This window comes from Sphaerodactylus townsendi, linkage group LG13, assembly GCF_021028975.2.
Source record: "Sphaerodactylus townsendi isolate TG3544 linkage group LG13, MPM_Stown_v2.3, whole genome shotgun sequence".
In the NCBI taxonomy this organism is placed as follows: Eukaryota; Metazoa; Chordata; class Lepidosauria; order Squamata; family Sphaerodactylidae; genus Sphaerodactylus; species Sphaerodactylus townsendi.
Genome location: NC_059437.1, coordinates 14,552,963 through 14,578,476, shown reverse-complemented (window position 1 = coordinate 14,578,476; position 25,514 = coordinate 14,552,963). Strand labels below are relative to the sequence as shown.

Sequence of the window (25,514 nt, the reverse complement as noted above, 5' to 3'; positions counted from 1 at the left end):
TTCTGTGGTTACTCAGATTTTATAGCTGCTGTCAAAAGTAAAAACGTTTTAAACAGGAGTCTGAGGATATTACAAATAAATAAGCTATTACAATGTTTTGAGCTACAGCATTTCTTGGAAAAGTATCAAAGATTCAAACAGCAGTGTTAGAACTGACTGGAGAACTCGCCAGGATACACCCAAAGGGCTCAGTTCAATACAAAAAGAAAAAAAGAATGTTACAGCCCTTACAAATTGGCCCCCAGTTTTGTCAAAGCGGTTCTACAAAATGAGGCAGTGGCTGCACCGTGGACAAATCCATCTTGCAGCAGAATTGCAAGCTTGTTCAATTTGCACACCCAGGATGTTTGCCGAAGTCCGAAGTTTCAAATTTACATTGTCATCTTCAGTCCCTCAAAGCCACAGAACTTCCACCTTTTTTCCAGGCTGGCTCCGACACCACTCATCTCCTGTTTGAAGGTGTGCTGAAGTCGCATCATGACGGCTTCTACTTCACTAGCACAAATCTACAAAGTTAAAGCAATGAATCGCAGAGAAATAGCTCAGTGAAAAGAATCACACACTCACACAATGGCATCTGGAGCTACTCTGAGAAGCTGACCTCTTTTTACATCAATTTTGGACGAAAACATGCCAACTGACTAGGGTTATTAACAGGTCCGCTGTGCATCTGTAGGAAATTCTGGATACCTCCCATCTGCAAAAACTCGCACACCACTTTTAATCACTTCCGATTTAAAGGGAAGTCAAGAGCTCCTGATCTTTCCAATTAATGTAAAAATAACCATCAGCATAATTTCCACCACTTGGGAAATAAATTATCTGCAGGGGCTTAAAGGAAAGACTCTTTAATGGGCACAACTTGGGATGTAGTAAAATTCCCAGAGGATTTCAAGTCACAGAATAGTATTTGATATCCTTTAATCTGTGTAGTAAATAGAAATGCCAGCACGTACCTTGCTATCGAGCCGCTGGAGGTAGGAACAGATGTATTCGATACTTGCTCCAAATGGGTGAACATGCAGGAAGGTTGAGATGATTCCTACAGAAATGACATTGCTGTAAGCTCAGAGGCATAGCAAGGGGGGGAAATACCCAGTGCACTGGTGCGTCCTCTGCCCCTGCCATGGCCCCATCCGCCCCCGCCACACCCCCACAGGGGTGCGCACCTGGTGCGTCGCGCCCTCCACCCCTGTCCCCTTGGAGCTACACCTCTGCTGTAATTACTCCCAGAGCAAACTGGCAGTCAGCAGTCACCTGTCTCTGGTGAAAACACTTTTACACTGAGCAGGAAAGGGAGCCCAGGATTTGGCACAGTATAATGGAAGTAGCTTCAGAAATGCCCAAGTAACATGAATTTCATGTACCAAGTCCTCAGTGAGGGCTCACTTCTTATACCATCATGTTAAGAATACTTTGTTTCATAGACAAGTCTAACAGAGGCCAAGTATGAGTCTTTATGTTAGATATAACATTTGGCACTGAATGCTCAAGCCTTCAAGTAACTTTCTAGCAGACACAGAATATCAGGATATAGATGTAAACATTCCAGAGCCATCCAAAAGGGTAGGCTGACAAAAGGATTCACAGCTTAGAGTATTACAGTGGGAAAGAACTGACATGATGAGTACTCTGAGATCACAAAATCCTAGCCCTTAAAACTGCCCTCCCCACCCCATGGAAGAAAGGCAACTTGATGAAAAATTAACCCGGAAGAAGAGGAAGCTTTACAAAGACTGAAGTACATATTTAATTTAAATTGATCACACTGCAAAAATATTACAGAGGTTTTCCCAACCAAGATAATCTAGTTGGTTCATCTCTAAGGATGGAATCAAAGGCTGCTATAACCCAGAAGTCCTTACCCACTAGTAATGCTTCCCTCTCAGACTTGATTGGGCTGCTGGGGAGTCCTCGTTCAAGCATGCTCTCCTTCTCCTGGTTCACTGAGCAGATTGGCGACAAGTTGCTGACCTGAAAACAATCACAGGCACATGGTTTGTGGCACAAGCATTTATTTCCCAATACTACAGCAATTAGTTATTTATTGCACCAGTGGCCACACCACACTGGGCCTTTCTGCAACTAGTAAAAAGTATAGGATAGATTTGATAAAAGGAGAAAGATGAAACAGGGGTGGGCGGGGGAAGTTAAATATTTCTGAATTCAGACAAGATTGCTCATGTAAGACTGCACAACACAGAAATGGATACTGATTTATCCACGTAAACTGGATGCTGCCTTTGCATACATTGGATGCCCCCAAAGTTTATACAGGATATTTCTTGTACGCACACCATTACATGCTTCTCCAAGCCAGAAAATACACAATCTCTCTCCTGTTAGTAGAAGTCTGGATCACTCAAAAAAGCCAATTAACTGTCCTTTCGGGACTGAAAGAATGGAAACCTTCACTTCAAGCCTAAAAAGGCAATTCACTAATATAGTGGGGCTGCACAAAGAAAAAGGATTAGACAAAATTCACAAAGGACGGGCAAGCTGTAACAGCTAAATGAAGTTTTCATATTATGATGAATAGCTAGGATCAGTGGAGGTCAACTCCTCTATCGCTGCTATTATATGACGAAATCAAGCCTGGGAGAGCCACGCTTGTTTCTGTAAAACCTGGGTCCTTTCTTCCAATAACTCCAAACCAGTCTGAGTTCTCAAGGATTTTATTGTGAAAATTCAAAACAAAGAAATAAAAATAAACTTCAGAGACTTCTCAGCTAAGCACAGTCTTGTTGTTCCTATTTAGACCTCAAGCCAAGAGAGATGCTTCTCAGGGCTAGGTCCATGATAGAATGCCCCTTCCCCTTTGTCTTTTCCCCTCAGGAAAACTCCCCTCCTTGCCATGCGGCGCTCCAACCCTTTGAAGTGCCCATTTGGCTTCTATTTTTTGTGTTAGGTAAATTTCCATAGCCCTTCCGGTTTCTCCATCCGGAGATCAAAGCTAGCTGTCATGTTGGTGTGATTTTGCCTGTTGGAATTACAGGATGCAACTGCATCACACATATGTACAGAGGTAATGTACATCTGACTATTAAACCCAGGGGGCCAAATAGAGGAAGGCTACGGCTTTCATGTCCAGCTTGTGAGCTCCCCAAAGATTTTTTCAGCTGCACTTTGGCAGTCTCTCCCTTTTGAAGTGCTTGATTCCAGACAAATAAGACCAATACCCAAATGAAGTTTGAAGGCTTTTAGTGCTTCATTAGCAATCATGGAAAATCTAGTAAATAGGAACTCTATATTATTATTAAACGTCTCAGGTAGTGAGCAGCCATTCACAGGGGAGACCTATTTGACACAGCTGCTCTTCCCCACTTCAAAAGGGAGAAACTGCCAAAAGGCAGCCGGGGGCATCTTTTCTGAAGCAGAAAGCAGCATCAAGTTATTTTGTGCCTCAGACAATGGCAGCTATGCCTTTTTCCTCAGTGCGCAGGAACTTGTGGCAGAGAATGTTAACTTAAAACCGATTGCTGCCCTATCTGGAGGTTAGGCAAAAATGTGAACTGCCCCCATAGAAATCCAGATGTGGAAGTGTTGCCACTTCAAAACTGAGAAACCCTAGCAACTTACATGGTCTTGGTGGTCACTGGAGTCTCTCCCAACTGCCAGTTCTTGCTATATTTGGTTGAAGAAAAGAAAAATCAGTCATAGACTCAATAATATTTCATGCATCTGATGGCAGTGGCATAATGCCCAAGAGCGGGGGGGCATCTTGCACCAGACATGCGCTGGTGCATGGGTATGGCGTGGGTGTGCAGGGGCGTGACGGGCATAGGGCACTCACGTGCCCCGGGTGCAGTTCTCCCTCGCTACGGCTCTGTCTGATGGAATGGGATGAAGCTCACCAAAAAAAATGTTGCATCAAAAAATGACTTTCAACCTTATCCAAAGGGGGCCCAAATCCACACACCGGGGCTGCATTGGCAGAGATCCCCAAGGGCAGCAGAGTTGGTCAGAGGTTTGTGGCAGGAGATGGGAAACCAGTCAAAATTTGGGAAGAAATCCTCCATCAGACCCAAGCCCATGCATTTAAAGCAGCTGAGGATGATACTGTGGATACCGGAATACCAAATATTTGGGCCCGGCTCTTGAATTCAATTATTATCACGCACAATGTGTGAAAGGAAGCCCAGCACAGCATGAGAGTATCCAAAAGGGAGCCAGCCTGCACAGCCAACATTGTAAAGCTCCTACCTTTTCTTTCAGACTTTCAATCAATGTGTCTAGCTGAAGTTTTTCTTCCTTAGTTTTTTCCAGTTCAGCAACTCTTCTTTCACATTCGTCTTGAAGTTTCAAAAGATGCTGGAAGGTGGGGGGGCGGGGGGGGCAGAATAGCATCACTAGTATTAATTAGGAAACATGGACTGCTTTACATTTTTAGAGCACTCAGCCTCCAAGGGAGAGCCCAGATATACTACAAAAATGAATAGTGCAAAATCAACATTCATACCAGACACCTAAGAATCAGCATTCCCACACCATGCCTTTCTCCCTGATTCTCCCTGTCAAGCAGGTATGATTAGTTGTTTGGGTCATTTTTATCTTAGGCAGGGAAGACAGCAATGCCTATAGCACATGGTTGTTCAGAGGGGATCTGAAGGAACTCTGTCACTGCAGAACAGGCAGGATTGGAAGGCGGGGGGGGGGGGCGTGTCATCTCACCAATAAAGGCAGAAGTTCTGTCAAGTGGGTATAAGATATAACCCAGGCGGGGAACTCTTCCTACGGACAGCGGGGTTTTTGTTGTTGTTGAATGCTTCAAAGAACTGGAACAAGATCCATATTCTGAAGGTACGTCTCCATTATAAAAGGCAGTACCATAGAAGCGGACCAGAACAAGATCGTGTAATGATTTATTAAGGAATGCATGGCACTTCCAAAGGAAACCGTTCCAAGTCGTGTGTATTGTGCATGTGGAATTGCACTGGGTGACTTTTAAACTCTCTTCACACAATTTTCAAAATATCATCAAAGGAGATACTAGGAAACGGCCAAATCCACCCACACAGCCTCTTCAGACCTACCAATCCAAGTTTATGTAAGTTATCCTGGGGAGGAAAGGGTGCACCTGCAGCTCCTCTGCCTTCTGCTGTTTTTAAGAACACAGAAGGCATTTCTTCAACAACTGCCTGAACTGGGCATTTTAGTTCCAGCCAATGAGTGGTTTTCTGCAAGGTTAGAAGATTGCTCACTGACCCAACCAAAAGGTCCTTGCTTGTGCAAATGGCACAGCTCTGGAAACCACATGGTTGGGTCATTTAAAGGACATCCGAAAAGTAACTGGCTATCCATATGCATGGCACTTTACAAGCCAGATTCCCTGGACCAACACAACAAAGGGAGAAGAAACGATGGTGAGGTTCACAGGGAAGTGAGGGGGCAGATGGGGACAAGGTGACCATGAGGGAGTCACACTTTCTGAGGCCCCCCTGTTGCTGGAAGGATAAAATGGAAAACAGGAAAATGGGGTGAGCCACTTTGCATTCCTAGTTCAATCACACGTGTTCAGATGTTTTATACTGCTTTTGAATTTCATATATTGTATTTATTGATGCCTATTAAAGGTTTACGAAATGAAATGAATCACATGTGGAGCAGCTTAGCTACAGACAGGGATGCGGATAATGGGTTTGCGCCAAAGGCTTCCCAGAAAAAGTGACTTTTGAGGAGGGATTTGTAGGGAGAAAAGGTGGAGCCATTTGAGGGAGAAAACAACTTTTCAAGGGCTGAAGAGCTAAGGAGGCGAAGGCCACAGGCAAGGAATATATCTGGAGAACAGAACTAAATCTTTTCAGATGTTTCTGAAAGTTGACTAGCTTCTATATGCTTCGGAAGCCTCAACAGCTTGACTCCAAGGTTCTACTTCTGAATAATTGTGCATTTCTACATGCAACCTGGGGAAGGGATAAGGAGAGGACTGCAGGCTTCACCACAGCTTAACTTGGGGGAAGTTGGGGGAGGAAGGCTCAATCAGTGGCTACTGGGCCTAATTGGTGCCCAGGGTCATGACCAGCTCCCTGCACCCCCCCCACCCACTTATGGGAGCCAGCAGCGAGGCCGGGGGGGGGGGGTTCATGGGGGTGGCTCAGATGGGTGCCACGGCAGCCACCTGGGCCACTGAACCCCGCCCCTTCCGGCCTCCCTGCAGGCTGGCCCTTGGGGGGGCAGGAGCCGGCCTGCAGCCGCGGCAAACAGCTTGTCTGGCGAGTGGTGCACTGGGCCAGGGTGAGCCACTGGGTGCCAGCTGGGTTGCCGTGCCTCAGGAGAGGCCAGGTGCGAAGGCCCGGCCAACACTTGGTACCCCCAGACATGACAAATGGGCGTGCACCCGGGGACATGGGATACCCCATGTTCCCATTAGCGGTACACCACTGGGCATAATAGAGAGATCCATACGAAGCCAGCTACCCTTTCAAAGCTTCTGTGGCTTGCTCGCCTCACAAAGAGGAGTCCTACCTGTTGCATGCCTTGCAGAGCCTGCTGGAGGAGTTTTAGCTGCTGGTCCTTCGTTGAGTCTTCATCGCGGCCTTTGCCCTGCTCCTGCTTCAAGAGCTCCACCTCATTCCTGTATGCATCCAGCTGGCAACGTAAGCTATCGTTCTCTTCTTTGAGAGCTTCTGTTTGAGATATTAAAGCTGGGGAAGGAAAGGAATAATGAAGCAAGATGACCACTGTGAAAGACGGGCATCTTTGAGTGCAACCTGACACATTTTAGCATGGGAGTTGGATGCCTTTTTAAACAGAGCAACTAAGGATCACCAATTAAGCACCTCTCTTTTTCCAGGGCCAGCAAGCACAGGGCAAAGCCAGCATGTTGTACCAGTTAGACCAGGGGCTCTTCAGATGTTCATGGACTACAATTCCCATCAGCCCCTGCTGCCATACCTGATTTGAGGTTAGAATCACTGATCTGTAGTAACAGATATGGATTTGTACTTGTAGAGGTAGATTATTCCAGTTTATCGGGGTGCAGCAAGTGATGGCATCCAGTGGAGGGCGCTGTGGTTCTGGTAGCAAAAAGAAGTCCACCCGCCCTGAATTAGAAAATCCTACCTGATTCTTCTATCTCTTTGGTCTCCAATGGTTCTGTGTCATCATCAGACATTTCCATCTCCTCTTCTCGGCGGATGCCCATCAGCTCATCATTGTGAATGTTACGGATTTCCTAGAATTCAAATGGAAGTGCCGTTACTCACTCTGTGTGATGCTCACAGCTAAGAACCTGCAAGGAGTAGGAGGGTTAAAAGAATTGGAGAGGGGAAAGGCCAAGGATGTCATGACAGGTGTCACTGTCCAAAGCACACCACGACCATTTGCACAGTCAGAGGATGCAAACTTCTACAACATTCATTCACAGATTCTGGGACACTTTTGCCTGGAAATCTAGAATTCTCCCTCCCTGCCCCAGAGATCAGTGCTAAAACTTATATATGTGATGTACAGAATAATTTATATTCTTTTCCTTTTTACCTTCATCAATATCATGACTGACAAAGACAGAGACTGAAAGTGTGGCTCAAATCCACAAGTGACCAAAGATGTTAACCAAGGAATCCTAAATCCACACCTGGAGCACCCAGGAAACCAAAGCCTGTGACAGCCATCCCCAAGTGTAAAAAGGCAGTATCATTTTGGAGACCTCATGCAGAAAAATGTGAAGTTAGCATCTTCCCTTGTTCCCCGACCACCAGGGTGAGAAATTCCTTTGACTCTTAAACCTTTCCTTGAATGGCAAAATACAGTTCTGTTATTCTCCAGTTTGGGTGCAAAATGAAACAGAAGTGTACTGTTGAAGGCTTTCACGGCAGGATTCAACTGGTTGTGGTGGGTTTTCCGGGATGTGGCCACTGTCTGGTAGATCTTGTTCCTAATGTTTCGCTTGCATCTGTGGCTGGCATCTTCAGAGGTGTATCACAGAAGGAAGTCTCAGAGAGGAGTAACAGATTTCTCTCTGTGATACACCGCTGAAGATGCCAGCCAAAGATGCAGGCAAAAGGTTAGGAACAAGATCTACCAGACCATGGCCACACAACCCAAGAAAACCCATCACAACCAGTTGAAACAGAAGTGTTCACCAGGGCTGAATGCAAGAGTTTGTCACTGCTACCTGTACCTTACCCTTTACTGCCAACTGTTTTTGCCTCTAGCCAAGTCCTCAAAAAGCTATTAGGGCACAGGTGTCAAACTCACGCCCCTCCAGATGTTATGGACTACAGTTCCAATCATTCCCTGCCAGGACGATGCTGGCAGGGGATAATGGGAACTGTAGTCCATAACATCTGGAGGGGCACGAGTTTGACACCTATGTATTAGGGGATGACCTCACTCCTCCAACTTTTCACTTAATAAACCATTTCTTGCACCTAAATTCAAGCCATCCCAGGGCCTTGAGAGCACCAACCTGAGGAACTGGAATGATGGAAAGCAGATAAGACAGAGAGTTTACCTTTAGGTTGGTGTGAGTAGTCCGTGCCTAGTACATTGCACTGTCACCCTTGTGAGCTAAACTAATTTGACAAACACCCTGATCTATAATCCGATTGTGGTTTATTATACCGGCTCAACTCTTGTGAGATTGGTCATTGACTACCTGTGATATTTGGAAGCCTTTGTTCCCACGAGCTTAGGTAACACTGTCAGCTATCCCTGCAGGGTTTGTACATGAGCACATATATCAATTCTATTTTGTTTGAATGCTCTTTGCCCAGGGAATGTATTCTCTCCGGAGGGTCGTATTCAGCAAAATCCTTATATAATACACCGGGGATCCTCTTTGCTCTGCTTTCAAATGAAGGAGCAGTCTCTACAATGGACTGAGGGAATGTGGGAGTAGGTGGAGCAGAAGTAACATTCACACAAGCAAACGGTTTAAGACTGGAGAGACAAACTCATCTTTCAAAGCTCAGGTTCCTGCTCCTACTTCATCGAGCTTAATTCTGTGCCGAATGCAGACTGAGACTTAAAAGTGTTCGAGATTTAATAAGCCGCCAACGTGGCTTCACTGCAAATATACTGATTACTCTCCAGGGAAGGCTGACCAAAGTCGACAGTTCCTTTTAATTCACCATTCCCCAACGCTATTCCAGAAGAAGACTCCCACAGGACAATCACTGCCATACACAATGGGGTTACCTGCCTCCATAACTTACCTGAGCATGCCATAATTTGCACTGTACCCCAACTTTGAAAAAAATTGGTGTGCTGTGACTTACATAAATCCTATTGCTTTCTTCCCTTGGTTATGACGCAAAAGGTAACCCATCGATCACCAGGTGATGGAGGAAAATTTTGAGCATGTTACGAAGGCAGACGCTGCCACTGAGGTTTTTGAGGCTGAACGCAAGAGCATAAAATTGCCTTGCTGATTCAAGCATAGCCTGCGGAAGTACAAAGGCACATCAAGGTCTCCCAACCTATTATTCAGGTCAATAAGCCCAGGGAGGTGGGTGGAGAGGGAAAGAGGGGCTCAACCTCCACCGTGTGGCTTCTTGTCCACCTCCCTGCCTTTGCTGTTCTGCAGGCCTGCCAGCCAAGCACACAAACAACACTTTTCAAAGGCTCTTTGGAATGTCTCAAAATGGATTTGCCCAGCTTTAGGAAATCCACCCTTATCCTTCTCTGCACAAATCACCACCGCTGGGCTCTGTTCAACATACGACTGGCATGTTCAGTGTTGCTGGTGCAGACTTCAGTAGCAAGCACTCCACACAATCACCTGGCACTGTCCTTTTCAGATACACCTGACAGATCAGAGACTCAAACTCCTTCATCAGAGCTTTGTAAAACCATACCTGACAGTTGTTCATCTGGTATCTTCACGGGCAGGAAAAAGGGACCAACTGTACCTCAGTGCCCACATGTAGAGCGGTTATTGCAATTCAGAATGACTGTTTACAGATACCCAGCCTCTGTTCCAACTTCCTTCCTTGATCGTGCTCGTAGTTCATGAGCTATTTGGGGTCTCCATGCATAGATCTAAGCTCAACATCACAGTGCTCCACATAGCTCATAAGTCTGCCAGAAAGCAAGTTTCTAAAAGGCTCCTGTGATGCTTCCAAAAGCCCACATCTGCTTTTCACCAAAGTACCATTACAACCTCCTATGCATAGATGCCATGAATTTCTTAATGCTACTCCAACTAGCATTCACAGTACAATCCCATGCTGTGTTCCTCCTGTCTAAGCCCACTGAAGACATGGGGCTGGAACTCCGCATAGGATTTCACTGTTGGTTCAGGATCCTTTGTTATTCCCTGGAACTTCCCAACAATCTTCAAGAAAGGCCTCTCTCTCTTTCCGCTCAACCTTCCAGGTTTGCATCTTGTTATGATCTTACCTCCGCTTTTGCTGCACCTGGCCCTGCGTGGCAGGGCTAGAAAAATCCATCCAATGAACACGCCTGTGGGCCAAAAGGAGCTAAAAGGAACGTAAAAGAAGGTACCAACCTCAGCTTGCTTACACCATACGCTGATGTTCTTACGCTGCGCTTTCGTGAAATGGTCCCAAGCCTTTTGTTTGGAGGCAGAATGGTACACGGCCACTATCTGTTCGACTGTGGTTTCAAATCGGCAGGCAAAACCAGGCCACAATATCATCCAGAGACGGCAAGAGAAAGGAGTACAGGAGTAAGAGAGCGGGTTCAAGCAGGCAGTCTCTTTGCTATGACTCTTTACTGGGCGATGGCCACAACAGAGATGGTGCCCAGAAAGACGCAGGGAGTTCTGAGGCCGCAACTAGGCAGCAAGTAGTAACAACAGGCAAGTTCTGTTGATTCTCACCCTCCCCCCAGTCAGGCAGAAGTGGCCAGGCTATTGAAGGAAACTGCCTGGATGAAAAAGAAGGTCCCAACATAACGTGGGAACTTGCCCAAAAAGGAGCTTCTCTGGAAACTCAAAGGGAAGAAATAGTCACTGATAAGAAACCAGACATTTGGATAGAGCAGTGGTGGCGAACCTTTGGCACTCCAGATGTTATGGACTACAATTGGCCATGCTGGCAGGGGCTGATGGGAATTGTAGTCCATAACATCTGGAGTGCCAAAGGTTCGCCACCACGGGGATAGAGGAACCTTCTGCCACTTCACAATCACAATCAAAACTGTGTATTCCAGAACTTTGTGACTGCAGATTGGCACTACAGAACTCAGCAGCTGGGAGTTTTGGCTTTCTAAGTTACTGTTCCTCGCTGCTAGAAGGACAAACTTGAAAGCTGATGGGTGCTGCATGTTTAAAAATCCTCCGTAGCCAAAGAAGCTGAGTTTGTTTCCCAGGGACCAGGAAGCAGGCTTCATTATTTTTTTCTTCACCAAAGCATTCAGAAATCATGCAAAACCTGCACAAATGCAAATCTGCATAGTTAAGTAACTCTCAAAACCAAAAGAGTCCTGGGCTAAATTCTGGGGAATTGTTTTAAACAGAATATACACAGTCTTGATACTAACCTGGTAATTGTGATGCATTGTCCCATAACTTGAAGAGTAACCAAAATCCCCCCACCCACCTCCCTCGTCATTCTGGAAACATCTGGCCAAACTTCAGCTGAGACTCAGCACAAAGAGTTAAAATCTATTCCTGCAATAGCTTTTCCCCTGTTCACACCAAAGGGTTCTGGCTGGTTTTATGGAATAATTACCTTTATGCAGCTTAAACAGTGGTTAGTGCCAACTTCATGAAGGGGTTCAGACTGGGGATATATTCCTCTTGATCCCTCAATGACTATTTACTCTAAAAGGTATACCATACCTTCTTCTTGACTTCCAGGACCACGTATTAGTTTTACATCAACAGAAAACTATTTAAAATCCAAGCTACACAGATACAGAACTATCTTGGTACATTGCAGGAGAATGCAAGTCATACTGCATTGTCATCTATAACAAAGTAACCTTTTAAAAAAACTATCAAGGACAAGGGGTGACTCTCCCAGGTGTGAGATGCAATGTTGCCATCTCCAGGGTCTTAGCTGGTTAATTACTTGGCTCCAGAGGATGGAGAAAAGAATATAAATATTATGTCATTCCTGGGCCAGAGTGCATGTTGTGGTGGTTAAGAGCAGGTGGATTCTAATATGGAGAACCGGGTTTGATTCCCCACTCCTCCACTTGAGTGGCAGAGACTTATCTGGTGAACCAGATGTGTTTCCACACTCCTACATTCCTGCTTGGTGACCCTGGGCTAGCCACAGTTCTTTGGAACTCTCTCAGCCCCACCTACCTCACAAGGCGTCTGTTGTAGGGAGAGGAAGGGAAAGGAGCTTGTAAGCCACCTTGAGTCTCCTTACAGGAGAGAAAGGTGGGGTATAAATCCAAACTCTTCTTCTTAAAAAAATACATAAGCAAAACAGAGCACATCTAGGGTTTGAGAAAAGCATTAAACATTCTAGGGGTGTATGCAAATTTACATTACCTTGGACTTAACTCTGCCATTTAGAAAGATGACCTGCAGAAACTTGAACCGACCAAAGGATGCATAATTTGGCCATAAACCTACCTCTGTTGCCTATATTCTGCACAATCCCCAAAAAGTACAAGGCTCCTGTGAACACAGAAGTAGCCTGCGGAAAAGGTAGGGCTAGGCAAGAAATGCCGCCGAGGGAAAATTACAATCGGATCCCCTGTATGTGTACGCAGAAGGGAAAGAGACTTGCAAAATTAGGAGACAGCCTCAACTAACGTTCAGAAGTATCAGCTGGTTACTTTTTGGGTGGGGCCATGGCTCCGTGGTAGAACATCTGCCTGCCCCCGGATTCAATCCCTGACACCCCTAGTTGAAAGGCTCAGATAGTAGAAGATGGGAAAGACCTCCACCTGGGACCCTGGAGTGCTGCTGCCAGTCTGAGTAGACGATACTGACCTTGACAGACCAACAGTCTGACTCAGCAGAAGGCAACTTCACAGATGCGCACTCTTTAACTGCCTTGGTGGCTATGAACAGAAGAGGTCTGCTCTGGCTCACCGGTCGCCTCTAGGCACAAATACCTCGGCAACCTAGGCCCTACTCTGCTTTCCCCAATCTGGATTTAATTTCCAGAGTGAGACTACTGCTATATAAGCCTCTTGACTTTGGCCCCTTCCGCACACGCAAAATAATGCGTTTTCAAACCACTTTCACAACTATTTGCAAGTGGATTTTGCCATTCCGCACAGCTTCAAAGAGCACTGAAAGCAGTTTGAAAGTGCATTATTCTGCGTGTGCGGAATGAGCCCTTGTTTCTTTTGTTATCAGGCATTTATGTATTTATGTATTTATTTTTTAAATTTATATCCCGCCCTTCCCAACAGGGCTCAGGGTGATGAACAACACGAGCAGATAAAACAGTGCAATGAAACAATATAACATTCAGCCGCAGCAATTAAAACTTACAACAATAAAAGCAATGGAAAAACAGATGGCGATAAAACCCTTAAAAGACACCCATGGGAGATCACGATGTTCCAATCAGGCCAGCTGGCAAGATCTAAAAGCCTGGCGGAAGAGCTCAGTCTTACAGGCCCTGCAAAACTCCCCAATGTCCCGCAGGACCCTGATCTCAGATGGGAGCTCATTCCACCAGGTGGGGGCCAGGGCCGAGAAAGCCCTGGCCCAAGTGGCAGCCAGCCAGACCTGTCTAGGGCCGGGGACCTCCACGGTGGATGGGTTTAAAAATTAACAAGAAATATATTTTCATTTTATTAAATTTATATGCCATTCTTCCTGACTAGGGCCAGGCTCAGGGCAGCATACCTACACATTTCAAAACATTTCATAGATGAATTCATAAAATAAATCAGTCAACATCGAATCATGAAAACTCAAGATGGCAAAAGCAAAACAAACCTATGAGAACCAGCCATCCTACCTCGATACAGACCCTTTACTCAAAGGACCGTCCAAGTATGGGAGAAACTTGGGAAAGGGGCGAACGGAAAGTGACCAGCCCATTGGTGATTAATGGTTGGGAGGCCAGCAGATGAAATCGGACAAGTACTTTTCTTCATGAAGGGATTACTGTATTCAGTTCTGGTCGCCACATCTCAAAAAGGATATTGAAGAGATAGAAAAAGTGCAGAGAAGGGCAACGAGGATGATTGAAGGATTGGAGCATCTTCCTTATGAGGAGAGACTGCAGCATTTGGGACTCTTTAGTTTGAAGAGGAGACGTCTGAGGGGGGATATGATTGAAGTCTATAAAATTATGCATGGGGTAGAAAATGTTGACAGAGAGAAATGTTTCTCTCTTTCTCACAATACTAGAACCAGGGGGCATTCATTGAAAATGCTGGGGGGAAGAATTAGGACTAATAAAAGGAAACACTTCTTCACGCAACGTGTGATTGGTGTTTGGAATATGCTGCCACAGGAGGGTGGTGATGGCCACTAACCTGGATAGCTTTAAAAAGGGCTTGGACAGATTTATGGAGGAGAAGTCGATCTATGGCTACCAATCTTGATCCTCCTTGATCTCAGATTGCAAATGCCTTAGCAGACCAGGTGCTCGGGAGCAGCAGTAGTAGCAGAAGGCCATTGCTTTCACATCCTGCACGTGAGCTCCCAAAGGCACCTGGTGGGCCACTGCGAATAGCAGAGTGCTGGACTAGATGGACTCTGGTCTGATCCAGCAGGCTAGTTCTTATGTTCGTACAGGGTTTGGAACCAGGTCTCTCTCTCTCTCTCTTCATTCATTCATTCATTCATTCATTCATTCATTCATTCATTCATTCATTCATTCATTCATTCATTCACACACTCATTCACTCTCTCTCTCTCTCTCTCTCTCTCTCTCTCACTCACTCACACACACACACACTCACTCACACATACATCCCTACCTTCCAACAGGAAAAAAACAAGGCGGAAATGCTAGATTCCCATTGCAGCAGACTTTGCAGCCTTGGCTGCAGGCTCACACTTACACTGGGCAAGAATCCCCGACAGTGCAAACTTGAATTTCTCCTTTGCTTCCTCCATGTCCTTCTCGTGGGCAGCTTTCTCGTTTGTCAGTCGGCGAATGTGGCTATTGACCGACTGGATCATGGAGTAGAAGTTGTTTGCGCTTCGCCTGTTCACTTCACCACGTTCTATCCAGGTCAGCAGAGTCTGTGCAGCTTCCGAAAACTTGGAATCATCTGATCCAATAGGGAAGAGTGTTCAGAATGTAAAGTACTGGTGCTCTTCTTTTTTTTTTTGCAAGGACATTTTTTAAAAACCTGCTCATTTCAGGGTTTGGATGCAGGTTCATCACACGTTATATTCGACAAAGAGATCAAATCCTTCTTCGGCAGGCTAATTAGCATTAAAGCAAGAGTTCATGAGAATTTTCTTCTACATGATTATTCAAATAAAATACAAGAACAAAAGACTAATGTTCTCCCTGGTATACACAGGCCAGGCTAACCTTCTGAAGGATAGATCCACAGCAGAGGCAGAGCTACCAGGGGACAGAGGGTGCGTGTTGCACCGGGCATGCGCCGGGGGGGATCATCCCCAGTGGCACCCCCCCCCCCAAACACACACACACTTACCTTAGTGAAACAGTGCAAGCTGTAGAAGCAGACTGTTCCCTTCAGGCTGAAAATGGCCTGGTGGGAACTACACTTCCCAGGAGACCTAGCAAGCCCCAAGGTCTCATGGGAAGTGTAGTTCCCACCAAGCAGTTTTCAGCCTGAAGGGAACAGGGCGATTCTCCAGCCTGCACGGTTTCACTAAGGTAAGTGTGTGTGGTGAGGGGGTGCGCCGGGGATGCACGCAGGGTGCCGTGGAGGGGGGCAGAGGGGCAGAAAACTGGTTGCAGAGTGTGCACCAGGCGCAGTAAGGCCCAGCTACACACAGGCGCAGTATGGCCCAGCTGCACACAGTATGGCCCCGCCTCTGATCCACAGCCAGCATGCAGCAGACTGTGGGACACTTCCCATGTTCTTACTTATATGAAACTGCAAAATACCTTTTAGCTTCTCAGCGATGATGCTGCATTCATGATCTGAATAGTGGACAACAGGGGGTGGTGAGGGGGGATGGAATCGCTGCTCTGCGACCCTCCTGCGATGGCGCTCCTCTCGGGCCAGCATCCGCTGCTTGCATTCCCATTCGTAGAGGTCATCCCGAGCTTGAGCAAAATCCACATGGAGGCGCCCAGTGTCTTTTTTATCAGTGCTTGAACCCAGCCTGATGCGATAACCTAAAAGTGACAGAAATAACTTTCAGCCCCTACTTCCTGGCTTGGCAGCACTTCCTACTCCTCATCCATACGCACACGTGTGTGTCCCCACTTCATCTCGAAGGAATAAGCTCACAGTGACATATTCGATTCTCCCTTCCTCGACTTTATCCTTGCAGTTAACACCTGTGAAGTAGGGAAGGCTCAGAGACAGTGTCAAGAGAACTTCACGAGTGGGGATCTGAATGCGGGTCCCAGTCCTGCACTGTAACCATTCCACTGCACTGCCCAGCTGTGATGCAGGGGGCAGGGCAGGCCTGTGAGCTCAGCCTCCCAGCAATGACAGAAACAGCAGAAGAAAGGTGAGCAGCACAGCGATGTGATGCTTTCATGGACTGTCTAGCTTTTGCTGGGAATTACAGCAATCTTTCTTAAAACTGCTTGACTCTAAAGTTTTTGGAAAGACTCCAGAAAGCTGGGTAAATGTTGCATGGACAGGTGAGTGCAGATCTTTTCCGGTGCCCCCCACATCAGCCACATTTTCTATGCCACAGTGTTCTGCAATGGCATCCCCCACACCAGAGGGCTTTTTCAGCTCCCCACATTCATAGGTAATAGACATACCTTAAAACACTGTGGAAATATATCAACTGCTGATTAAGCAGGGGCAGAAAAAGCCCTACAGTGGGAGGGGAGTGGGGCATGGAACCTGCAATGGAAACAGCCCAGTGGATGCTCCGTTGCTGCTGCATTAATCAGCAGCAGTGGCGTAGTGGTTAAGAGCAGGTGCATTCTAATCTGGAGGAACCGGGTTTGATTCCCCACTCTGCCGCTTGAGCTGTGGAGGCTTATCTGGGGAATTCAGATTAGCCAGTGCACTCCACACATGCCAGCTGGGTGACCTTGGGCTAGTCACAGTTCTCTCAGCCCCACCTACCTCACAGGGTGTTTATTGTGAGGGGGGAAGGGAAAAGAGTTTGTAAGCCCCTTTGAGTCCCTTACAAAAAAGAAAGGGGGGATATAAATCCAACTCTTCTTCTTCTAGCAAGAAAACCATGGAGAATCATTGCTGCGTGGAATTCATCAGAGAGATGACTACAGAATGGAGGGGGTACAACAGATATGGTTGCAGAAAGCTTGTGCAATTCCGTAAATGAAATTATCTCTAAGCTTGGTGTGTGGAGCAGAGCACAGCAATACCTACCAGACAGATAAATGGCTTTATCTACCATGTACTCTTCAGTAAAACGGATGTGGCAGAAGTGCTTTTTACTCTTCCGAAGGGCTACGATCTCTCCGCATTGCTCAAAAATCTCCACAATGGTCTCTTCCGTCCCATTTTCTGGCAGCCCTCCAACAAATATTGTCTTGCACCCTGGAGGTCTCTCCCTTGTAGTAGGAGGAGGAAGATCTAAGAACAGCAAGTGCTAAGATATAGAAGGGTGTCACAAACAAAAGAATCTGGTATTCATCTATATGCACATTTAACAACTGCTAGGTGTTTCTTGTTTAAATGTCCCAAGGTTTGACCAGTCTGCCTGGCCAACTAAGGGTCATAGCCTGCCTGCCTCGGAATATTTCTCCAGCACGTTGTAGTTCCCAGAGCAGAACAGTGTTCACTTGGTGGCTGGTTAAACTATACAAACAACAGTCAAATACAAATATTTGTCACTGACAGCAACATCACAAATGTTACACAAGTAGAAGGGAGAGCGTTCCCTTGGCCATCTTCTCACTCCAGTGTGATAGATTTACCTGCTGCAACAGTTGAAGCAAAATATTTGGAAAACATCTGTGCATGTTTCGTTGCAATCTGCCACTTGCAGCCAATATCAGCAATGGCAGGACATTGCTCTGTCCTGCAGGTTAACCATCTGAATATTATATGAACAAGTTAATCATTCTGCTTTCAATATGTTCTCTGAATGGGACTCTAAACCTCCAGATATTACAAAATGAAGAGGGCCAATCAGAAAAGGGGAAGATGGGGTAGCAGAGGTGTAAGGGGGGGGCGGCACCTGGGGCAACACCTGCTCAAGGCACGCACACCCATCTGCCACGCCCCACTAACCTCCTGCCGGCAAGATCCTGCTGTGTGCCACCCCTTGGCCCAGCCCTGCCAGGCAGGGCCGAGGCCAAGGGGCACCCTGAAGTAGCAACCTGGCGGGGTGGGGCCAAGGGGAGGAGTATGTGGGGCGATTCTCCTCCCCCCACATGACCAGCTGGCATGCATCCAGGGGCATGTGACCCCACATGTCCCCGTGAGCACTCAGCCCCTGTGGGATAGGCCCAAGAACACAGCTCTGAGCCGTTGTCCGTTGGCTTCCTTTGACTGAGTGACATTCTTGAATGCTGCTTTGACTTCTCACAATTAGTTCTCCACTTAGCTAACATGATCACAGACAGACGGTGAGAAGAAAAAGCTGGCTGAACAATTTGTCTCTTAAGGATAAGAACAATTTAAAGCTGGACACTGCAGACCTGCCAACTACCGTTCCACTTCAAAAGGCTCTAACCTCTTAACATTCCAAGATCTATTCTGGCTGCCTTAAGCTAAGCTAACAAAACACTCTGACCAGATCTATGGAGGAATCTCCAGCCCAACACCAAGACATCGTGTCCCATTCTGCTCCCTTTTCTAACAACTCAAAATTTCCCATCCCACACTGGGTCATTTGTAAGGATTAAGACAGGACTTACTTGGGTTTGGTGGGAAGAGGGTGCAGCTTTTGCAATGAATAATTTCCTTAGCCACTGGCATATCTGGAGGGATTGGTGGCGGCACTATCCCTAAACCAGGCATCATGGGATTGATGGGTGGGATCCCTGTCATCATCCCAAGGGTGGGGTCAAAGTCTGAAAGAGAGAGATCAGTGAGGCAGACTGCAACTCCAAACCTTCCACCTACAATAGTCCAGGGGCCCAGTTAAGATTCCAAGTAGAATCCAGAGGCCATAATCACAGGGAGGGGGATCTCTGCGGCACACTAAATCATCCTACACTTTTCACATCTGAGAGACAGATGGTAAAACCAGAAAGATGCTGGAGGATCTATTCACAGGCCAATTACAAACAAGCTGTTTGCAGCATGGTGGAAGCGAATGACCGCCATGGAAAGATCTCTTGTCTGGACGTATTTCCTTAGCCCCGTTTTCACTTTCCATTCTCTCTGTGGCAAGCAAATCCATTTATAGCACGATTTTAATTTTGCTTCGCTGCCAGAGAGGGACAGGTTTGACCATGGGCTCAGCTTTGCCCCAAACTTGTTCCTTCCACCCATAGTCAGCCCGCCTAATCTTACCCCTCCCACTCCCTTGCGCTGCTTTGAACGCTTCCCCTCCCCCTATTGCTGACTACTTCCTGCTTCTGCTGCATCAACTCTATTGCCCGTGGCCTCCCCACTCCTGCATATCTTTAGATCTTTAAACTTTAAAAAAATCAAATAACCATGTCAATAGATTGATAAATCGATGCGAATAGTAAAAAAATGTAAAAATAATGACTAGATCAGTCCAAACACCCAATTTGATCAGTCCAAACATCCTGCATTTGATTGATAAAGTGGGATGTCTCCAGCCTTGTAGTTTTTCTACACAAGCAATCAGTGACCACACCAGGAGAAGCCCATTGGTCTTGACACCTGGGTTTACAGCACGTTGGGAGACAGATGATCCTGGACCTGGGGAGCTTAGCAAATGGTTGTTCACGTTGTCCTTTTGCAGTTTTATAGTTTGCACACTGCCATTACTTTTTTTAACCCTTTTTATGTTGATATATCAATCTATCGATTGATCTACCAATCTATTGATACTGATAGATCGATCTATTGATAAGATTAAAGATAAAAATTAAATATTATATTAAAAATTAATGCACACATGAGCGATAGAAAACCCACGAAACATACCCCCCCTCCCCAAGCAATAAACCATCTGATGGGTAATGCCTGCCCTGCTGTAAACAGGGCAGTGGGTAATAATGCCAAACATGCCCCAAAACGAAGACTCCTTGGACAATTCTCTGTGAAGCCCACAGGAACCTCACCATGCCTAATGGGCCACAGATCTTCAGCACTGTGAATGGATCTCTGGCGTGGGTTCCATAGATAATAGCATTTATTTGAGGAGGAGGGTCCTGATTCAGATCAGGACCCACCACCATCACCTTGTACTGCTCTCCTGATCTTGGAGCTGTTACTTGTCTTGCAAGGGTTAATGTGCACTTGTATGAATGCACTTGTATGAACTGACACATAAGGAGGACAGCAAAACTTTGCAGGATTTTAAATTGGCTTCCTCCTCAGAATGGGTTGAACCAGCACTGCAGGGCACTTTAAATATTCAAAGCACATCATAAATTAAGTGCTATCAACAGTGCTCTCTTGATATTTTTTCACCACTGGAGAAGTCATCTTTTCATAATTAGTAACACAGGAACACCAGTGTTAAGCTGGCTGGCAGGGGTCCAACAGCGTACTTGCCAGCTCACTACCAGCAAGAATCTTGCCTATTCTTGGGAGATCCCCCAGACCTAAAGGATCTGGGGAATCTCCAAAGCCTCATGCCAAGCACGAAGAGACTCCAAAAGCAGCAAGCTAGTACAATGCATTCTAAACTTCTCCGGGGCCTGGGACAAGGGGCAAAAGGTCTTGCGCTCAGCTCATAGATGGGGAGGGGAGCACTGTCTTGCCCCTCATCCCAAGTCCTGCTGGGTGAAAGAGATGACTGGAACATCTTTCTGATCTGTGGCAAGCAGATTTCTTTTCTGCCCAGCTACCAATGCCAGCCAAAATCTAAGGATCCCCACATAATGGTTGGCTGCCTGTACTTTTGCTGGCACCTGAACATCAGGTGTATTCCAGAAAGGATTCTGAATTCAAGCAAATTAGGATGTGTAGATTGTATAACAGGGGAAGAGCAAAAGCAAGAGAGAAACCCAGTACAATCGATTAAAATTCAGTATTTGGATTTTAGACTAGGACACGCAAGACACAGCAACCATACAAAGAGGAGATTTAATCTGGCTAATGGCTAAAGAAGTTTCACTTGGCTACAGAACAAGTTTGTGTTTTTTTTGTCTTGGCACCTCCTTAGTAACGCAACCTGATTGCTGAGAAAGAGAAAAGTCTCTAGCAGTATTGACAGCACTTTTTTTTCATTAGAATCCAAGTTCTCTTTGGTTTCACATATTCATTTGATCTAAAACAGGGTCCCCAAACTACGGCCCCGGGGCCAAATGTGGCCCCCTGAAGGCATTTATCCGGCCCACCAGGCATGGCAGCGATGGCTCCATTCATGTGCAGTGGGGGCTCGAGGGAGAGGAGGAACTGGCCCCAACGGCTGTTGATTGCAGTTACATGATGGCACCCCCAAATCTCCATGCATTTTCTGACTCAGAGTTGGAAACCTTACATGTGGCAACACCTGCTCCGCCCTTCCCACTCAGCTACTCCATGTGTTGCTCTCAGGCTTTCTGTTCTGCCTCACTCCCATTGGCATCAGCCAGGCTGGCGAATCGCTGGCTGGCTGCTAGGGAGGAAAGAACCCAGGAAGATACCTGATCCTGGGTTAGATGGAATGCTTCATTGGGAAAGTTCTGCTTTTTTTTACAGGGGAAGGTATTCCACAGCCTCCCCAACAATATTTGGAGCCCACCCTGTACTTGACATACTTTGGTCACTGTTCTAAAAATAGACCATGACAGAAAGGCTGAAAGGTGAAATCAAACATTTTACAATCATTTGTGCATAGGAATTTGTTCATAGTTTTTTTTAGTCCGGCCCTCCAACAGTCTGAGGGACAGTGAACTGGCCCCCTGTTTAAAAAGTTTGGGTACCCCTGATCTAGAACGTGGGGATGAGCCTTCACAACACACGGATTCTGTGTACTTGTGAACGTTAACCTTTTCAATACTCCCACAGACCTGTACTGTTAAGGGTAGTGGCTACCCTTGAACAAGAGCAACACTTACCAGGCAAAATTGGCTCCCCGGTTATTCCCACTGGAGCCATCCCTAGGTTATTCATTGCAGTGGCCCAGGCTGCTGGGTCAGATATGCCCAAGTCCATCGGAGGGGATTCCAGATTCTGGACAGTGTCTGAAGAGAGAAGGATTATTACCAAATGATTCAAAGAGCTTACAATTATCAACACCCATGCCAATTAAAGCAGTAAAAAAAAAAGAATTCAGAACAATAAAATGGGCAGTGAAAGGCAACAAAAACAAACAGTAAAGGGCAAAGGGCAGAAGTCAGCTACAAGAGCACAGATGTACAGACACAAAGGTGTTTGGCAAAATTTTACCAGAAGCAAATCCCTTTCCAAAAATTGGGATACTGAATCAAAATTAGAGATTAGTGCAAGAGCAGCTTAAAAGTAGCACATGAACAGACACACCTGTCTGTCAAAGTTTTCTGCAGCCCTTTTGCCCAGTGTCCATATTGCAGTTCAGCAGGTGAAGCTGCTTCAAAGGAATCTCCCAAAATACACCTGGTAGGCATCCTGTCATGGTTCCAGTGACCTCTACTACTGATTCTTCTGTTCAATGAAGTTCCCGTCAAATTTCCTGAGACTTCTGACTGCCCTCCTGAAGCACAACAGTGCTAGAAAAGCCTCCAAAGACGACTGCCCATGGTGAATTGGAATCCCCCATTATACCCATCTCATCAGCCTCTGCGGGATCTGCTGAGTTTCAGGCCTTTTGACTTATTCCTTGTGTGAAAGGACTTGAAATTGCCCCCCTTTGGGTCTCCCTATGAATATGCATATTTTAGTGTAATGCTGCATCATTCTAACATATTTATTAATCTTAATGTCCAAGACAAGACTCCCCACTTTTTTCAAGTGTCTGTTCTACTCTCTGCAGGATACTTCTGGTTATTACATGGCACAAAGAAGAAGAGGAGTTTGGCTTTATACTCCACCTTGTTCTCCTGCAAGGAGACTCAAGGTGGCTTACAAGATCTTTTCCCTTCCCCTCCCCACAACATACACCTTGTGAGGTAGATGGGGTTTAGAGAGTTCCGAAGAACTGTGACTATCCCAAGGTCACCCAGCAGGAATGCAGGAGTGCGAAAACACATCTGGTTCACCACTTTGCCACTCATGTGGAGGAGTGGGGAATTAAATCTGGTTCTCCAGATTAGAATCCACCTACTCTTAACCATTTGACCACGCCGGCTCTCAAGCTAAACACTGTATTTGCATATATATTCCTAATTGTAAGTCAAATTGTAACTTTATTGTGCCATTATTAGGCTGAGGTAGGAGTGTTTTACAGAATCCTCACTTTAGCAACACAGTATTATTTAATCTGATCAAAAATTCTGCAACTCAAATTGTCCTCCATCAGCCTAATGGGCTCTGTGAAAAGTATCATTTTACTTACTTTGGACAACAAGAACTGACTGTTTCATGCCCTGGAGGCATTGCCCAAGCTCACTGGTATAACAAGTACTTTTGCTATTGAATATCAACCAGACCAACAAAAATAAACCCTCCCCAACACAAGCTCATCCCAACTGAAGCACGTACACAGCCAGAAGCCAAAGGGTCACAGCTATCAGGTGACAAGTAACCAAATTCCCAGAACTCCTTGCTCCTGCACAGAATGATCCAGAAATAACAAGACTTCTTTGCACTCTGAGGAAGAGCCCCTGTTGCATCTTTTTGGATCCCCCTTCACAATCACAATCACACAGGGCAAAAAAAACCCAGTCTGGATTTATCCCCCATTTTTCTCAACTGTAAAGAATCTCAGAGCAGCTTACAAACTCCTTCCTTTCCTCTCTTCCAAGAGCCACCTTGTGAGGTAAGTGGGGCTGAGAGTTCTAAGAGAACTGTGACTTGCCCAAGATCACCCAGCAGGCTGCATGTGGAAGAAAAGGGAAACAAATCTGGTTTACCAGATTAGAGTCCAATGCTCATGCGGAGGAGCAGGGAATCAAACTTAGCACTCCAGATTAGAGTCCACCTACTCTTAACCACTACACCATGCTGGCTTCTGGTGCCACCTGGCCTACCTGGAAGGACAGCTGTCCTCTGGTGCTTGTGGCTTGCCTCACCTCCATTTTCAGCACAGCCAGCCCCGTCATTGTACTGAAGAGACTTCTTGTTGCCGGGGTCAAAGGGCAGCTGGTTTAGCCCTAAAAGAGATACAAAGGCAGAGAATTCATTAGGAATCATCTTTAAATATTTGAGCTTTGAGGAAAGCGAGGTCATAAGCAAGTACAAAGTGTTTTCACAGCTGGAAAAACACCACTGAGCTCCTGATAGTCCTCTATGAGAGAAGTTGTCCACTGGCAGCACTAGGACAAACTGATATTTGCCTCCAGCCTGTGTCCCTTACTTTCCTTCATATTTTAAAAAAATGCTTTGGGGGAATCAGAGCAGAAGAGGTGACGAGTTCCAAAACACATGGATGCTTGTCCCATAAAAGGCTACCTAATCTTCAAAATTATATATTTATCCCTGGATGGAAGAAAAAGACCTTGATAAAATGATATGGTTCATATCTTTCTTTTGCATCCCCAAAGAAATCATAATATTATAGTTTAATAATAAGCTTCTTGATGCAGTTTTAATGAATATGTTGCTGTGTTCTTTGTATTAACTTATGTTTCTATGAACAAGTGCAAATTTAAAACAAACCAAAAATCGTAATAAGAAGGATCATTGTCCACTAACTAGGAGAGGCCCACTTGGTCTGAAACCGGAAATCCAAATTTGTGTTGATGTGCTAAAGAACATTTGAGACTCAAACTTTGGGATCTGACTGTGATTCAACCTGAGTGTCAAAACACCCACAGATCAGTTGTCAGGGCAAGTATGTGGTGTAAGCACAAAGGCATCCCAGCACTGCCGTCCCTCAGAAGCTACAGACGGGGCTTCTCTGTCTAGCACACCCTTAAAGAAGTCCTCACATGGTGCTGGAGAAGTGGGGCTCTGAAGAAAAGCGGCATTATTTTGAAAGGGCCTCTTCGGTGCACGAGCCGGAGTGAGTCATTGTAAATGAGTGTTGCTCTTGCATTGCATCTCAAGCAAACTTGTCTCTCGATGACAGAGCTTTATGTGATCATGTCAGGTGTTAAATCCTACGCTAATCCCAAAACCCCCAGTGAGTGGAGTAGCAATGAGCCTAAGCCATCCCTGAGATGGTTGAAGAGTCATGGGCACTTCAGAATGACAAACATGCTTTACAAGCACATTCCCGACATTGTTCGGCCGACATTTCCTGCACCTGGAACCACAGCTACGGCGTCAGCAGTCTTTCACTCTTGCCGAAGTGCTGGGGATGGGCAAGATAGAAAGCTTTGAGCTGGTAACACCATAAATTATGAATTCATACTGAAACACCCTCCTGAAACAAGCCTCTTCAA

The 25,514-nt window shown here is 46.0% G+C and overlaps 1 protein-coding gene across 7 annotated transcripts in view; it reads right to left on the bottom strand.

The window, feature by feature from the left end:
* ENOX2 (ecto-NOX disulfide-thiol exchanger 2) overlaps window positions 1-25,514 on the bottom strand; it is a 34,545-nt gene continuing 9,031 nt past the window's right edge. For 4 of the 7 annotated variants that reach the window (XM_048514775.1, XM_048514778.1, XM_048514779.1 and 1 more), the window contains exons 2-15: window positions 24,159-24,281; window positions 22,110-22,235; window positions 18,840-18,995; window positions 17,344-17,550; window positions 15,927-16,160; window positions 14,899-15,111; window positions 10,454-10,560; window positions 7,063-7,174; window positions 6,466-6,644; window positions 4,204-4,311; window positions 3,580-3,624; window positions 1,866-1,974; window positions 957-1,042; window positions 1-506 (exon numbers count right to left, since the gene is read on the bottom strand). In XM_048514775.1, the coding sequence (XP_048370732.1) occupies window positions 372-506; window positions 957-1,042; window positions 1,866-1,974; window positions 3,580-3,624; window positions 4,204-4,311; window positions 6,466-6,644; window positions 7,063-7,174; window positions 10,454-10,560; window positions 14,899-15,111; window positions 15,927-16,160; window positions 17,344-17,550; window positions 18,840-18,995; window positions 22,110-22,235; window positions 24,159-24,281 (1,940 nt within the window). In that variant the 3' untranslated portion in view covers window positions 1-371. The remainder of the gene's footprint in view (window positions 507-956; window positions 1,043-1,865; window positions 1,975-3,579; window positions 3,625-4,203; window positions 4,312-6,465; window positions 6,645-7,062; window positions 7,175-10,453; window positions 10,561-14,898; window positions 15,112-15,926; window positions 16,161-17,343; window positions 17,551-18,839; window positions 18,996-22,109; window positions 22,236-24,158; window positions 24,282-25,514) is intronic. The other 3 variants (XM_048514777.1, XM_048514780.1, XM_048514781.1) reach the window with 1 other exon arrangement.